At 32.7% G+C, this 16,618-nt stretch overlaps 1 protein-coding gene across 9 annotated transcripts in view; it reads right to left on the bottom strand.

Annotated features, from left to right (window-relative positions):
- LOC149485424 (uncharacterized) overlaps positions 1 to 16,618 on the bottom strand; it is a 112,911-nt gene that overhangs the window by 44,356 nt on the left and 51,937 nt on the right. For 8 of the 9 annotated variants that reach the window (XM_089700237.1, XM_089700236.1, XM_089700235.1 and 5 more), the window contains 12 exons: positions 15,058 to 15,194; positions 14,275 to 14,433; positions 12,217 to 12,262; positions 10,824 to 10,970; positions 10,073 to 10,344; positions 9,402 to 9,544; positions 8,714 to 8,910; positions 7,642 to 7,951; positions 6,670 to 6,812; positions 5,856 to 5,969; positions 5,380 to 5,518; positions 3,456 to 3,650 (listed from right to left, as the gene is read on the bottom strand). In XM_089700237.1, coding sequence (XP_089556363.1) covers positions 3,456 to 3,650; positions 5,380 to 5,518; positions 5,856 to 5,969; positions 6,670 to 6,812; positions 7,642 to 7,951; positions 8,714 to 8,910; positions 9,402 to 9,544; positions 10,073 to 10,344; positions 10,824 to 10,970; positions 12,217 to 12,262; positions 14,275 to 14,433; positions 15,058 to 15,194 — 2,002 coding nt within the window. The remainder of the gene's footprint in view (positions 1 to 3,455; positions 3,651 to 5,379; positions 5,519 to 5,855; positions 5,970 to 6,669; positions 6,813 to 7,641; positions 7,952 to 8,713; positions 8,911 to 9,401; positions 9,545 to 10,072; positions 10,345 to 10,823; positions 10,971 to 12,216; positions 12,263 to 14,274; positions 14,434 to 15,057; positions 15,195 to 16,618) is intronic. The other variant, XM_089700231.1, reaches the window with a different exon arrangement.

Raw genomic sequence — 16,618 nt, 5'->3', positions numbered from 1 at the left:
CAAGAATCACCGTAAAACGTACCTTGAAAATTGCAACTCTTTCGTAAACTATTGGCTATTATTTGGAAACGGCTAATTGATTTTCATTGATTGGAATAAGAAACTACGGCTAATTGCAGTTTTAAGGTTGGTTCGTGTAAAACGAACTTGGAACTTTACAGTCTGTTGGCTTAAATAATAACGAAAGTTTTCAAATAACAAATATTAATTAAAGTCTATACAGATGCCTAAAATATCGAGTTAATAGATTAGAGTTAAAAAGATACGAAATTATTCATCTGGTTTCCATAACACAAGCGAAAGCTTAGTATGGGATCAGATTGTGCCGTGTGCGAAAATTGTCCTGAAATCCCCATCCCCATAGATAGGAAGAAAAGATAACAAAACCTGAATCAAACTTACAATTTACATACAAAAATAGAATATTTTCAACAATCATTTCACCTCATTAGAATGCAAAGACTGAAACCGTACAACTACCAAGATAAATGCAAGTAAAAGCTTATGCATAGATTATTTATAACGTGGGGGCCTTGATTGGCCTCTTATATGGCCTTAAATCTATTGTTTCACATAATCCATTGTGTCTCAGTTAGTGAAGCAGTGAACCCCATAATTAAGAGTATTATCTACTTATAATTACAATGAAATTTCAGCTAATTTTCTTTACAAAGAAGGTTAACGGAAGACGGAACTGATAATCTTAGATATATTTTTTAATCTTTGGTTCAGTAATAACTTAATACTTAGATATATATTATACATATTTAAGTACATATATATATGAAATATTAACAATTTTGTTTTTGTTTTTCATGCATTATCACGTAAAGACAAACTAGGTCCAAAATATTTTTTTCATAATGTAAAAAGTATAGGTACCTACTTACTTAAAAATTTGATCAATTTTAGTACAGATAATTAATATTATAATAGATACTATACATCAAGTAGGATAGTAATATCAGGTACATAGTAGGTAGAGACTACGTAGAATATGAATTATATGAATTATGATTAATGTACTACAGTACATTAATCATAATTCATAAGTGTTCAAACTTCAAAGTTTTGACTAAATTCTACACTTAATTGAATATATTGTACCTTAGTGAGTAATTCTGTAAACATGTGTATCCCACACAATAACCATATAAGGCTTATGTGAGCCTCTCTAGACCTTGGGAAGTAACGGACAATCTAACCTTTGATGCTATCTTTGAGCTTTTAACATCGTGTTAAAAGTTTTTTTTCTCTTTATATCTATTTATTTATTAATTTATTTAAGTATATATATTTGGGAAAGATAAAATTCATAGTAGTGTTAAGTACAAATCCGTTAAAATTTAAAAATATCAAATACAAACTATGTAATATGTTTGTGGAACGCATTTTTTGACTAAAGTACGTCAAAGGTTACATCCATGTATTCGTTAATTTTGTGGATGTAGGTTAATTTAATACACAGATAAAATCGTTATCTTGTTTTAAAAGGTGTTAGAATTTTGAGACATGGAAAGCAATTCGTGATTTATTTGAAGAAAACATATCAATTAACGACTAGGTATGTCTTGCAACACAGTTATATAAGTTTTACGATCAGTTATGTTTTGTGGACTTTACAAAGGTTTTACATCGCATTATATAATAAATTCTGTTAATTGTTATAATAACAAATAATTGATTAATGTACCTACAATTTTGTACTGTAATGAACGAATGAAGGAACTGCAGGAACGAATAAATTTTAAAAGAAAGTTGCATTTTATTGCTGACATGCACACCAAGTGTTAATATTTCAGGCAAATAAGGTTTATGTTTTCTGTTTAAATTACTAAACACACGGTTTTGAGATTGTGTGCAAAAGTAAAAATGGTATAATATATTGACTAAGAAACATAAGAATATTGACCCTACCTACTTGTTATTTTTCATGTACATATTTTTTGAAGAAGGTTTAAAAGAAAATAATATATTCGTAAATAAAACAAAATCAAGAGGAGAGATTTTTTTGTTGTAAGTACCAAAAAGCTCAAAAACTCTGGGCATATTTTGATAATTCCTTCACCAGTACAAGTCAATTATCAGCTGCAGCGTAAAAAAACTCAATGACCAAATTAAACATCATTTAAAAATTAAAAACAAAACAAACAACGGTATGTGAATGTGATTCTTCAACTCGTTTGTCTATAACAATGCTCATTATTACAGATAATGTTTGTAAACATGTCACTTATGAGTTATTATTCTGTGTTTATGGACTGTGTTAGAGGAAATACACTTAAATCGTAATTGCTTTTGTCAGTAACTATCTAGACATTAATTATAGGTACATAGAGATTAAATTGTAATTCCTGTGTTAAATGGTAAAATAGGAGCTTTATTATTTTGGATATAAATGTCATTGATGGTAGAAGTGCATATATCCTGCATGTAATATTATGCATGAAACAAATCAATTTGATTTAACATATAATATGGCCGAAAATACGCGACAATTTGAGATATTTGGAGGTGATTTAATAGTAGACAGCATTTAGTTGCTACTAGCTTCCGCCAACGACTTTGTACGTGCATCCCCGTTTTTCCCCGTTCCCGCTAGAATTTGGGAAATCCTTTCTTAGCGGATGCCTACGTCCTAACATCTACCTGCATGCCAAATTTCAGCCCGATATATCCAGTGGTTTGGGCTGTGCGTTGATAGATCACTATATCAGTCACCTTTGAGTTTTATATATATACTTATATAGATTACCATATTTATAATAAATCAATTAAGTACTTATAAATTATTATCGTTTTAACAACCTCTTCGGCACAGTTATAAGCGCATGATCGCGTGGTCTTGAGTTGATCTGCCCAACTGGCCTCATATGTATTTTGCTGAAGGTTCGAAAAATATTCTGTTTATATGAAAATTGGTGTCTCACAATAAACTCTGTGATATTTTCATCAAAGTAATTCAAGGGATTAATGCTATCGATACAATCGTGTATGTTTACATTCGTTATCAGCACGATACAATATAATCTACGTATTGAGTTTGAGATAAAATTCTAACAAAGAGTTTCGATAAACATTTTATGGTACCAAGGCATATTTTGTGTGTGAATGAGATATTAAGAATACTGATCTTGCAAAAAACCGCATTTAATCTCTGGAGGAGGCCTTTGCCCGAAGAGGGGTCTTTATAGCATAATAAATATAAAAATTAAATTATCCATAACCTGTATTTAATGATTGTGACGTCGAAGATATTTAATTTATTAATATTTCTACCTATATATCCTGAAAAAAAAAATCCATAATATACAAATTATCTCCTTAAATATAAAGAAATAAACCTTATGATGACATCTGAAGTATGCCTATGTACCCATAGAAGAGATTGCTACTACCTATGGAAGAAATCTATATGCTGAAAATAAAACTAAATAATAAACAATATCACTTACCCAATATTACTCAAACTGGCTGTACTCCCACTGGATTCACCTCCCGCGGCCATAGCAGCGAGTTGGCGGTCGAGTAAACTATTCCGTTCCAGCAGCTGGCTCCACTGGCGCACAGCTGCTGTGGACGAGGACAGCTCTTGGCGGAGCTGCTTCTCGTCCAGGGAGTTTAGTCCACTGCGGAGGGAACTGTCCAACCTGGTGGAAAGTGTTTTATTGATATTATTATTTTTTATTATTATTATTTCATTATTCATCTTATTTCATACTCCTTCCATCTTAGAGGCGCAAACTAGTCATGTGGGTATCTGGCAGAATTACCAGCGTTGTGGAGTTTGCCTCTGCAACATTATGCTGAGCCAGGGCCTTTTTGCAGCTACAATGCAAGTTTGATATAATTAATGTTAGTTATAATTCGATTGTTATCATATATTTTATTTTTGTAATTTTTTTGTATTTTTTGATGGTGTCTTAGAATGTATAAGCTTATCATTGTGTTGTTTGGTTGCAATAAATCTTTTTGTATTGTATTGTATTGTATTGATAGATAGATGTGGAGAACAGCTGGGAACGATATGGGACTAATAGTATGTCAAGTTCTGAGTTAAGGCATAAGATAGTGTTCCGTTCCAGCAGCTGGCCCCACAAAGTATCCATAGCATAAGGTATGATTTTGGTAAACGATTGAAAAACTTTAATTTGGAAAATCCCTAGTTAATTTGAAACTTTTCAAAGATGGATGGAATGATAGATAGATTAAAAAACGATTTTTTATTCTATCAAGTAATAATGGCAAGCTCTTGCCGGAGGTGCTCTCTAATCAAGAAGTTTAACCCACAGGAAACTGCCCAATCTGAATTAAGGCGTAGGTATGCTTATTATGTGAACGTAGAAGATTATGAAGATATTTCTTGCTGTTTAGCCGCTGCGTAGTGAAGTTTTCAATTTAATGTGACAGAAAAGATGTTGAAAAATTTTAGGTGATAATTTGTACTTTGTAGGGTAGGATGGAAGAATAATAATTTCAGGCAAAAACGGTAAAAGAGTTCTGTATATTTGATTGGTAAGTATGTAAACCGCAAAGAAATATCACAAAATATAGCTGATTATCAAATGTATCACTGACATGAACGAATTCCTTTTGTGAATAAAGAACAACCCAAATCCATATATATCAGACACTTAGATCTGACATTAGTCACCTAATTTGTCTCAATGTTTTCAATATTTTGGCAAACCAACATTCTAATTTTATTTTATCTGGAAATACGTATTTGGCGATTTTATTGGCATGATTAACATAAGGACCTTCATCAATATTTTTTGTACTTCGTTTTCTTTATATAATACTACCTAAGCACCCCGTCTTCTCTTGTTGTTTTTGGAGATATGGGAGGATGCCAGAAACCTTCGTGAGCTTTACACTTTGCTGAAGATCATCACATGATGTTATGCATTTTTTATGATTCTTTAAAGGACATGGAAACATACATTAACTAAATCATACTCTAGCTAACCCAGCAGACATTGCTCTGCCTTATTACCCTCTTTTTCGAGTTTCTCTCTATAAGAACCTTCGTTTTGCACTTAAAAATGTAGAAAAAAATATTGCTGGAGGCGTTCTCGAGTTTTACGCTTAGCAACGCAATTGGTGATTTATTTTTATTATATAGACTATATAGACAAGTTTCAATTAGAGGTGTTATTTTTAATTATTGACGTGACAACGTCTTATAATTCGATAGAGCCGGCTGCACGCAAGAAAAAACATGACTCATGCGGCGTTACCTCGCTCTGAGGCGTTCCATGTAAGGCTTGAAGTGCAAGCGAGAGCGCGGAACGAGCGACAAAGAAGCACAATCGGCCGTTGTCACGTTCAACTATCGTCAGTAAACCGACTTTACAGACAACCAATTTTTTAGATTACCTTTCGATATAATCATCAACGCTCTGCAGGCTGGTGATGGACTGCGCCAGGTCGTTGTCCATCATCAGGTCGTCTGATGCTAAACTGGATAAAGTGTCCAACGATGCTGTTCTTTCTGCCGGATTTCTGGCGCCATTCACTATGGAATAGGGAATAGTTGGATTATTCGAGTGTTAGCTATCTTTTAAACAAAGGTTTAATTATTATTGCATACTTTAATAGCTTAAAATAAAAGATAATCAAGCCCAAATTTTTCATCGAATATTCTATTCATTTTATAATTGAAAGAAGGTCTTGCAAATGTTACCAGAATGTATTTTTTACATAAAAATATCTACATAAAAAATTATAAATTATTAGATAGGTACATAAATTTTATTCACTAAAAATATATTTTGAAATATTTATTACCAAGAATTATTTCTATTCGATCACAATTAAAAAAGATATTGATTAAAAATAATCATTTTACTAACTTTTAGGACTTCTCCTTGCTAATGGACTAGACATTAAGTGCTCCTTTGATCTCCTATGTTCTTTGCCGACATCTGAAGCCGCTCGCTTTACTGTGGGACTTCCGTGGGTATTTTCTGGATAAAAAATATAAATAGGACATTAAAAATAGATTATAGTAAAGAAACGCACAATTCTTAGATTAGAATAAAATTAGATTTTTATTAAAAATAAATAAAACCTAAATGAAGTGGAACTAGTGAGTTGTGTGTTTCTTTACTATGAAATGCAGTTCCATCAAGAGGTAACAATACAAAGAATAAATTATAATAATAGGATAAGATACTTATAAAAATAGATATAAGAGAGCATAGTGGCAGGTGAACAAAGTGATAAATTTAGAAACAATCTTTTGTATTAAAGAAATTAAGTCCAATATAGATGGCATATTAATTCTTTTTCTTCCTTTTCTTCAGTTCTTTCTTGTCTTTCAGTGTTTAAAAATTAAAATTGTTATATATTTACTGTCTTAATTTAAATCAGCAAATGTGTACATCTATATATGCTATTTTCTCCCTAATTACTAATTCAATCCCCCCCTTAACCGAAAAAAAAAATTGGTTGTCTGTAAAGTCGGTTTACTGACGATAGTTGAACGTGACAACGTCCGATTGTGCTTCTTTGTCGCTCGTACCGCGCTCTCGCTTGCACTTCAAGCCTTACATGGAACGCCTCAGAGCGAGGTAACGCCGCATGAGTCATGTTTTTTCGTGCGTGCAGCCGGCTCTATCGAATTATAAGATGTTGTCACGTCAAATATTATAGTTCATTACTTACTCCTAAACAACAAAGCTGGTTGGTCAGCAATCTCGTCATCAAAGAAATCTCTCCCATCGGACAGGGAAAGTGAGTTGGACGCGTGTGTTGGAGTCCCCGGGGATGGGGGGGTTACGTTCTTGTTGTCACCGCTTGTGTCCGAACTGAAATCAAATAAATTTGTGAAATATTGTATTTAAATAACTTTTTTTTCTTTACAAGATTTCAGAACATGTTTTTTTATTCAAAGCGTTATTGTTAAAGGGTAACAATCAGACATTTAGAACTTTTCTTATTATTATCATTCTACTGTAATAATTTACCTTCCAACGAAAAAATTCTACAGTAGTATGTCCATAACATTTGAACTCTTTTAACTCCGAGAAGCAATACTTTTTTTTTATTTTAACACGCATTTACGATAGAAAATTATAGCAATAGATGTTAAAATATTGCACCTGACAGCTTATTTTCCATTCCAAGGGCAAAATAAAGATATTCGAATTGATGCTGAAGAGATCTCGTCGTCTAGCAGTCTGTGTGGAAGTTTCTAGACTTGACCTATAATATTTTTAATTAAAATAAATACAAACCTCAAAGATTCCTTCTTTTCCCCATCAACACTGTCCTCTTCTAAAATGGGTTCCGACTTAGTCTTAGTATTCGCCGTCTGATAAGTGCTGGATATTAGTAGCCCTGTCTTCTAAGCCAGTGGTTGTAGGTTCGATTCCCAAGGCAAATATTTGTATGATGAACGATATTTGCTATTTCTGGGTGTAAATTTATCTATAGAAGTATTTATTTAAAATTATTTATGATCAGCCATGTGGTTTCCATAACAAGCGAAAGCTTAATATGGGAACAGAGCGTGCCGTGTGTGATAAATGTCCTGAAATATATTATTTACCTTATAGCAGACTGGGCGGAAGTTTCTTGAGCTGACCTATAATATTTATTTTTATTATAATATTTTTAACTAAAATAAATACGCACCTAGATTCCTTTTTCTCCCCATCAACACTGTCCTCTTCTAAAATGGGTTCCGGCGACTTAGTCTTAGTATTCGCCGTCTGATAAGCGCTGGATATCGTATCATGGACTATATCGTTATTGGAGTCACTTGTACTAGTGGAGGATATGAGACTATCTGCTGGAGAAGTTTCGTCATCTAGAAGACTTTGGGTAGAAGTTTCTAGAGCGGACATGTCGAATTTGGACTCCTCTAGAGTTAGGGTTAGAGTGTGGGCGTTGCTTTGGTTTGTGCATGTGCTTGTCGTGCTGTAGTTAGAGCTGGTCATTGAACCTGGAATAGATATTGTTTGTTAAGTATATTACTACATTGCCTCCTTCTTTATAAGAAAGTTATCTATATGGTATGGTTTTGATAATTAAAAAAAAAAGACGGGTTGCACTCCGGGAGTGCCGACAGAAGTGAAAACTTGATTATTAACGTTCAGCATGTTTGATATTTTGGAATGGTATCCGTCTTACGCATGGAATATAAGGGCTAAAAAAAAAAACATCCGTCTTACGCTTTTTCGATCAGGCCACGTGTCCTTACGCGAGTTTAAGATTTTATACCCAACGCCGCTAAAGAAGTTTTCACTTCAAAAATAGGCGATAAATCTTGTTTCAAAAATATTTTCAATCATAAATAAAAAAATAATAATAATGCATGGGATCGTATAAAAAATTTCATATTATATTTTATTTTAACAAAATAACAGTTTTAATATAATATTATCTTGAAGCTTTATTATTTCCAGTGTGGAACAGTGATGGTGCTAAACGATCTTTATTATAGTTGTATCATTTTTCTATACTGGAATTAATACTGCTATAAGACATCATATCAGCCTCCCTAAATAAAGCCCTAATAAAGCCTTACAAAATCCAAAAAATATAAATTATTAGAGAATAGAAAAAAATCGATCACAAGACTAGATTCGAACCCGTATCTCTCGCCGTTCCGCCTCATGATCGAATTTCTATTCCTTAAAAAATTATATTTATAAAGCATATCAATGCTTTAAAACTAAAATATCTACCAAAAAATAATACATACCCATCATAGAACTTCGTAACGCGTCATGTTGGCTCAAAGTCAGCGATTTCATCAACAACGGGTGAGGAGGCTCATCCACAATAAGTATTGTTTTCTTTAGAATTTCCACGTCTTTCTCTTTTTCCTTTACTTCGAATTTGGACTTGTCTTCTTCACAACTTGACACACTTAGTGCGAGGGATACGTCGTCTTGTGATCTGTGGAGAAAATAAAGTTAAAAATATTGAAATAAAAAATAGTTAAAACTTTATTTTTAAAATACAACCATGAGCGTGAGAACCAATATATAATTGGTTTACTTATTGTAATTAAAACATTATTTTTTCCAAATGATATGAAATAAGATTACGTCAAATAGGATTATTTTCACCATTTTCAAATAAAACCCGAAGAAGCAAAAGTACTTACATAATAATTTTACCAAATGAGGGTACTTGGATAATACTTTCACTTGTGTAACCAAATTGAAGTACTCAGTTTTTCCTATGTTTAATTTTGAAATTGAAGTTTATTAAGCGGATTTTAATTGCAATTTATTCGTTATCACGCAATTTTGAACATTTTTAAAGCCATAATTATATTTTTTTAATTTTTGAGGGTACTTCCATAATATAGCTATATTAAAAGGTAATTAAAATAATAATAAATTTAATTCTGTTTTATTATAATCACAACGCATTTATAATACCTGTTAGCCATAGCTTCTCCCGCGGCGTGGCTCTGCCAAGCGCTGGTGAAGTTCTCTTCGCTCTTGCAAGAGGGACTCGACTCTTTGGACGAATCCACTGTTATGGGTGAGGCTACACCGCTTGAGGGTTTTGTGAATGACGACTGGAATTAAATTATCTTAATCAGAAACTATTTAAAAAAATACTTAAGTATATCTGTTTGAGTTTGCGATAAACACAAAAACGATTGCGCCGTTTCATCATTTCGTTGTTTTCACCAAAACTTAACTTTAAAATAATGTGCTCAAGAAGTCGAGGTACGTAATTTTAATAATTAACGATATAATAAACGAAAATTTTATATTTAAATAAAAAAAATCCTGTCCCTGAAAACACATAAAACTGAAAGAATGGAATAAATTCGATCGCTCTGGCGGGTTACGAGTGGCTGAGTTGGTCAGGCATCCGCCCCGGAATGGCGCGAAAGGATGCGGGTTCGAGTCCCACCTCGTGATCGAATTTTTTCTATTCTTTATAAATTTATATAAAAAAAAACCTGAAAATCCTGTTACTTTTAAAACGTATTTAGTCAGGTCTCCATAAATTTTCATACCAACGTAGTTTCCATAAATATTAAAAAAAAATAATACAAATAATTCTTTGCAAAAATTTGATAAAAATTATAACTAACCTGCTTATCCAAAACTTCAGTTTGAGTCCTATCAAGCACGAACTTCTCTTCCTTACAATCTATATTCTGTATCCTACTTGGCCGTTTTGTCCTGTATCTGTCCAGGGTGGACATTGGCTGTGTTTCCATGGCAACGGGTGGGGGTGATATTGGTGATCGGGTTTCCATGGCAACCGGTGGGGGGGATGGGGATAGCTCTTCTGGTGACTCGGTGAAGGAGCTTGGTAGTTTGGGTAGGGGTATCACGGTGTGGCCTGTTACTACTGCTTCGTCTGGAATGAAAGAAGATCATCATTGTTTAAATATAGGGAGAAGTTCTAAGAAGAAGTTCATATAATCCTATGAAAATTTTGGTTGAGACTAAAGAAAGTACATAGGCTTAATGCTTTTATAACCAAAATATGTATTCTGTAATTGAGATAAAATTCAAAATTCTTAAAAAATTTAATTCAGCAACCACTATTTACAAATATCACGCGCTTGCATTTGACGTCGATCTTCTGTGGGGTGTGTAACCTTCCCCGGTGTGAGCTACTCTTACTTTGAAATGTAGCCAGATAGAAGCATAGTACTTGCACATTTGAATTGCTGTATGGTTACCAAAATGACTATTGACTAGCAATTGAAAAAAATTGCTGGTCAAGTAATTGAATAATATTTTATTGCATTTTTTGCCTTATTTAAGTACTCATTTGAACAGTGGTCCATTTGCTCCTCTTCCGATTTTTTTTTTTGTTTTTATTACACTTACCCATAATATCCAAATCAGCGACTTGCAGTTCACGAAGATGGAAGCTATGCGAGCCTCGCATCACCATCTCAAGACTGCGCGGGCGACGGCGCGGGGAATCCTCGCACGCGTACACACCAGAGTCGCTTGATACTGCTGAACCTGCGCCTGACACAAACGAACGCATAAATATCGACAGAAGTATAATATGGACCCGAGTAAACAAAAAATTGGTTGTCTTTAAAGTCGGTTTACTGACGATAGTTGAACGTGACAACGTCCAAAACGTGCTTCTTTGTCGCTCGTTCCGCGCTCTCGCTTGCACTTCAAGCCCATGGAACGCCTCAGATCGAGGTAACGCCGCATTAGTCATGTTTTTTCGTGCGTGCAGCCTGCTTTATCGAATTATAAGACGTTGTCACGTCAAAACTTAGAGGAATCAAGGGACACCTGAATGGAACGAAGTAAAATAACTGGCTTGCTTTCTATGAGAGAGAGATAGAGAAACACGTGCACGCTGCACGGCCTTACAACTATAGCAAAGGGTCGTTAAAACTTTTGGGCTTTATTCCGTCTAGACACCTTTCGCAAGATTTCGATAAGTAACCAATAAATTAAATAATTACTTTCTTAGTTCAGATACCACCCCAAATTCTAAAATGATACCAAATAACATTTTTCTGTCAAACACAAAAGAATCGATCAATCGCTTGAAAACCCACGGAGGAAAAACAAAAAAAAGACGTAGGTATAGAGAAGTTTTTGAAATCCAAGTTTGGGAAAGGTTCAAAACACATAGACAAGACTGGAGTAAAGAATCCAATAATCATCAAAACACGACATAACTGTAAACAGCGCGACTTAAATATAAAAAATGGTTGCGCTATATAGGTCATCTAGCGCCATCACTTTTCCACACTGGAAATAATACTGCTACAAAACATAATAGTAACTCCCGTTATACTAGCAAGGGTTGTCACTTGTCTGGGAAATCAGTTTTCGAAGATTTGCCAAAGAAACATAATATTATTGTACATATTTTTGCATAGATATTATAAAAAACACTCATCATGAAACTATATTAATCTTGTTCAATATAAGATTATGATTCGATAAGAGCGCGAACACACCTTTCGATCATTTTTGTTAAAATAGTGTTCGTGTCTGTACATTTGTAAATACACAAATCTTTATTTTAAGAAGCTGCTCTTGTAACAGTATAAAACTAAGTAATTGATGCTTACTTACTGTTTTAATACTTAAAAAGAGCATATCTACGTCTTCATAAAAAATTAACTAACAAAAATAAACCAATACATAAAACTGTAATTTTTATATGACTAAAAGAAGATACATAGCTTCAAAATATATTAATATTACAATAGAAATAGAATAATGATACAAGAAAGTTTACCTTCTCTCCACCCATCGGCGTTCGCCTTCCGCGTGTTATTGACAACCTGAAAACAAAATACATTAAGCACAGATCATACACCAAGTACACGAATAAATAAATAATAATAACCATTTTTCACATCGAACCACTTCACATTACGAATCGCGTTCAAATGTCGCTACTACTCGCCTATCTTACCAAAATAAACTGCACTTACTACTCAGGATATATCTTGAGACAAAACTTTTTAAAATGTAAATCATAAAAACACGTGTGAACAAGACAAAGGTTTTCTGTATTGTACGAATAATGTAATTATACGGTACGTTACAAAACTCGAACATTCACTTGCAGATTAGAATTTGCTCTTTCTCTATTTACAAATTCTAATAAAATTGCCATTTCGCGTGTTATGTAAGCTTTCAACATTATTTCGATATGATATTCTATTGTTGCACGAATTCAAGTTTTGTTTCAAAGTAAAATTAGATTTAAATTGAAATGAGCAAAATATTACTTAATGTTATATTTTTGGATTATAATTATGTATTATTATTTTATCCAACGTTACGAAATCGTGGTTATATACAACTATTACGATTCGTCTTTATTAATACTTAATCATATTTTTTTTTATAATTGGTAATAAAAATAAAATAATTAATATCCTTCAATAAACAATCTCGTGTATATCCACAAAATGCATACTGCAGTGATATTATTTTCGGCAAACGGCACCCGGTTTCCAAATCACAAGCCCTGAAATAGGTGATGTATGACCTACTTCCTATTCTTTTGTAATATAGATCTTATTCCATTGTAATACAGTCTATTTTGGCAGGTACAGAGTTGTGATGTAAGAAAATTTTTAACAGTCATTAAGAATGGTCAATGAAAGTTGTCATTAAGCGAAGATAAACGATGTTCTAGATTATTAATTGTTCATATTCTAGGTAAGAATATGATTTTGTTGCGAGTTTTTGTTACAGAATATTATATTTATTTTCATTGCTTTATAAAATGAATCATAGTGGAAGTCAAATAATAGACATAAGCATGAAAGCATATTTATTTAAATTGAAATATTCTCGAGCCTTACTTTTTACGTTTTACGTAAAAATTGATGCAGTCAAAAAGCTGTTATTGAAAGATTTTGGATTTTGCCTGCCTTCTCTTATTTCAGTAAGAAAATAGGCATGACGACAGTATCCATAAATGATCGTATTAGTGTTTTTAAGGGAAAATGTATAATAGATAAATTACATATAGTGACTTAGAAATCTTAAAAACATTAAGATTAATGAGATTATCAATAAAATAAAACATTGAAATACTGCAGTTGGCCATTATGACTAAAACACGCGTGACGTCACGCTTAAGTAAACAACTCACGTTAGATGTTTTTTGTTGTTATGAATATGTTGAGAATACGCATTTTTATTTATTTTCTATTGTTTCACGTATGCTTTATCGACTCAGAACAGAAATATAATTGCGATTTCACGAATACATGGTTCGGGGTTCTCCGCGCCAACTTTATACAATCATTTCTTATTATTTTCTCGCTTGAAATAATTACTCACACATTTTTGAGCATTATTTTTATGTGGATTCACACTGCAATACTGCACACCACTTATAAACTTTGAAATTCGTTTCTATAACACATATTAAATAAATATTTTTTTAATTTTCTTCGCAATGCGTACAAATAATTACGTATTTACCAAAGTGTGACGTCACGCCTACGCCATGACACCTGCGAGCTGTTTTGGCACAGTTAATAAATATTTTTTGGAAAATGGCTTTTATCTTCGTTAAATTTAAGTATATTACCGAAATATAGGGTTTTTCTTGTATAGTAAACGTATACACACATTATGGAAGAGGATTTCAAAATCTTTCGTCATGCCTATTAGAGATACATATCTCTAAGTTTTATTTTCGTACTTATCACACTTGCACCATACGTCGTTACTGTGATCAGAAAGTTCAACAAAAAAAGAAAATTTCATAGACATAGACAGACAAAGAAGAAGAAGAACATTGTCTATACTCTATAGTCTATACCCATACCTGTTTCGCAGTCTTAGCATCTATGGTCTTAACAGCTGGATATTGAGGTCTTGGTAATTGATTAGTTTGGAAGGTATATTTCCCAGGTGGTTTTTGGTCGAAAGCCGATGGTGGTCTGGATTGACGGACTGGTGCTTCTGTTTTGGGTTTCCTGCCATCCTGTGGAAAAAATTGGAATAAGATCTGGGAGGTAAATTATTAAGACTACTGACACATATTAACGTTAGTGCCTAAATTAATTTAATTTTTGGAAAAACGAAACTGCTTGTTAGGAAACACCTACTAAAAATCAAATGAAAAAAATGTGTGCGTGTACTAATGTACACACGTAAGAAGTGAAACTACTTTATGACCTTATTTTTCAAAAAATAATTTGTATATGCAACTTTACAGAAATATATTTAATCACGCGTGGTAGGGATAAGAAAAAGATGGCGCGTAACGGAAAAATGTCACGCGTAACGAAAAAATGTTACACTAAATTTTTTTCCAACCCCAAATAAAGAAGTTTCTCTTTAATAATACGATGCTTTTTAATTTGTATATTCATGTTTAAGAACTACTCCTCGAGTAGGTGTTAGAAATTCGCTCGCTGAGGTAGAATGGTCACGCGTGATCACGGTCATGATCATATGTTTTTCTATTTTCTATACTTTAAATATTATTACTTCTTGCTCAATAAGATCTGTAAAAATTAATAAGAAAGAAACAATAGCAATATTTGCTATTCGACACTTTTTTCGTAGAACACTAAAATATCTATAAAATTTATAATTATAATACCTGGCTGGGATACTGTTGTGCTTGGTAAGTGAGTATGACGGTTTGCTTCGTCACCGGTTTGGGGACACCGGCCGCGGACACTATGTTCGTCACCCCGTTGCTTACTTGCGTTGGTACGAGCGGCTGGTTTTTCTTATCTGTCGAAATTCAAATTAAAAAAATATTTATTTGGAACTAAAAGTGCTAAAAATTATTTGAAAATATTTGATAGGCAGACCACAGACCTCTTAAAGAATTTATTATTGTTTGTTCTATTATTTGTGGTATTGACGCCATAAATTAATTTTAAACTAAATATGAAAGTGCAATTAAACCAAATTAACGATGGCACTCACAATAGCTTAAGTTATTATAATCGTAACATAGAGAACTAAAACTTAATATTGGTCTTTATTTCATGATTTCGGTGACACATAAACCACATAATTGAAGTTAATTTGTCCCTTTGTATCAACTAATTACCTACATCCATTATTATCTCCCGAGGCAGACGCCCTTTGGCATGACCTACAAGGTGACCCTACAGTTCGTACTATAATCTCAAGTTCGGATTAAGATGAAATAAAGTTCAATGAAGATTTATATAAAAATGTATGCTTTTGCAATCATATTTCATTGTAATGTGCTTTATGTTATAAACAAAATTACATTAATTTAGATCTAACAGACAGTCAAATTGACTGGTATCTAGGATTTCTTTACGTGTTTCTGATGGTTTCACTAGGCTAAAAGTAGGGTATTGCGTTTAAAGATCTGGATTATGTCTCGATTAAATGCAATATAAAGCATCTTGGCTACACAAAATAGTTTGATTTGGATATATAAACAGTTGACACATTTTTATGTGTCTTATTAATACCTGTAAAAAATGATCGAAGATACTGTTATATTACGACTTTATCTTGATTTATTTTCCTGATAGCTTGCTTCTAGAAGTGTTTCTAGTTAAATATTGGTGGTAATGTTCGAGTTTATTGCATTTTACCAAAATTTAGAATACATAATATTTAATTTACTTATTGTTTCTGAACAAAATATTCATCTAACCTTGATTAATGTAGTATTGTCAACAACCAAGGCTTTATTGTCTTTTATTCTATTGTGTGGCTTTGTGTCGATTATGGCAAAGATTTATGATGTTAGTTACAATAGAAGCGCCATAAATACCGGGGCATATAATGAGCAATTGATTTTAATATAATGTTTATTTTTAGATTAGTATTGTGTAAGTATATTTTTAAAAGACATGCTTAGCATATAATAGACACGCCTTAAGAATCAAGTCCTTTAATTACAAGTTTTAGATGACTTTAATAGTCATCTAAAACTTTACGAAGAAAATAGGATAACTTTACTCAGTTGCCCCGGTTTGGCAAAAAGACGCGGGTTCGAATCCCGCCTCGTGATTGAATTTTATCTATTCTTTAAAAAATATCATTTATAAAGCATTTGAACAGTATTTAACTATACATTAAATTTGGATTAGGTACTTATGTTAGATGTTATACTTTCTATTTTTACACGCTTTATATTAGCTTCACCTGTATGTTTGTAACCGACT

Source organism: Colias philodice, chromosome 10 (genome assembly GCF_061535455.1).
Source record: "Colias philodice isolate Cphi_HAF_F1 chromosome 10, ilColPhil1 Martin Lab GWU primary, whole genome shotgun sequence".
Lineage (NCBI taxonomy): Eukaryota > Metazoa > Arthropoda > Insecta > Lepidoptera > Pieridae > Colias > Colias philodice.
The sequence above is the reverse complement of the archived record's forward strand: the minus strand, read 5'-3'. Positions and strand labels throughout refer to the sequence as shown.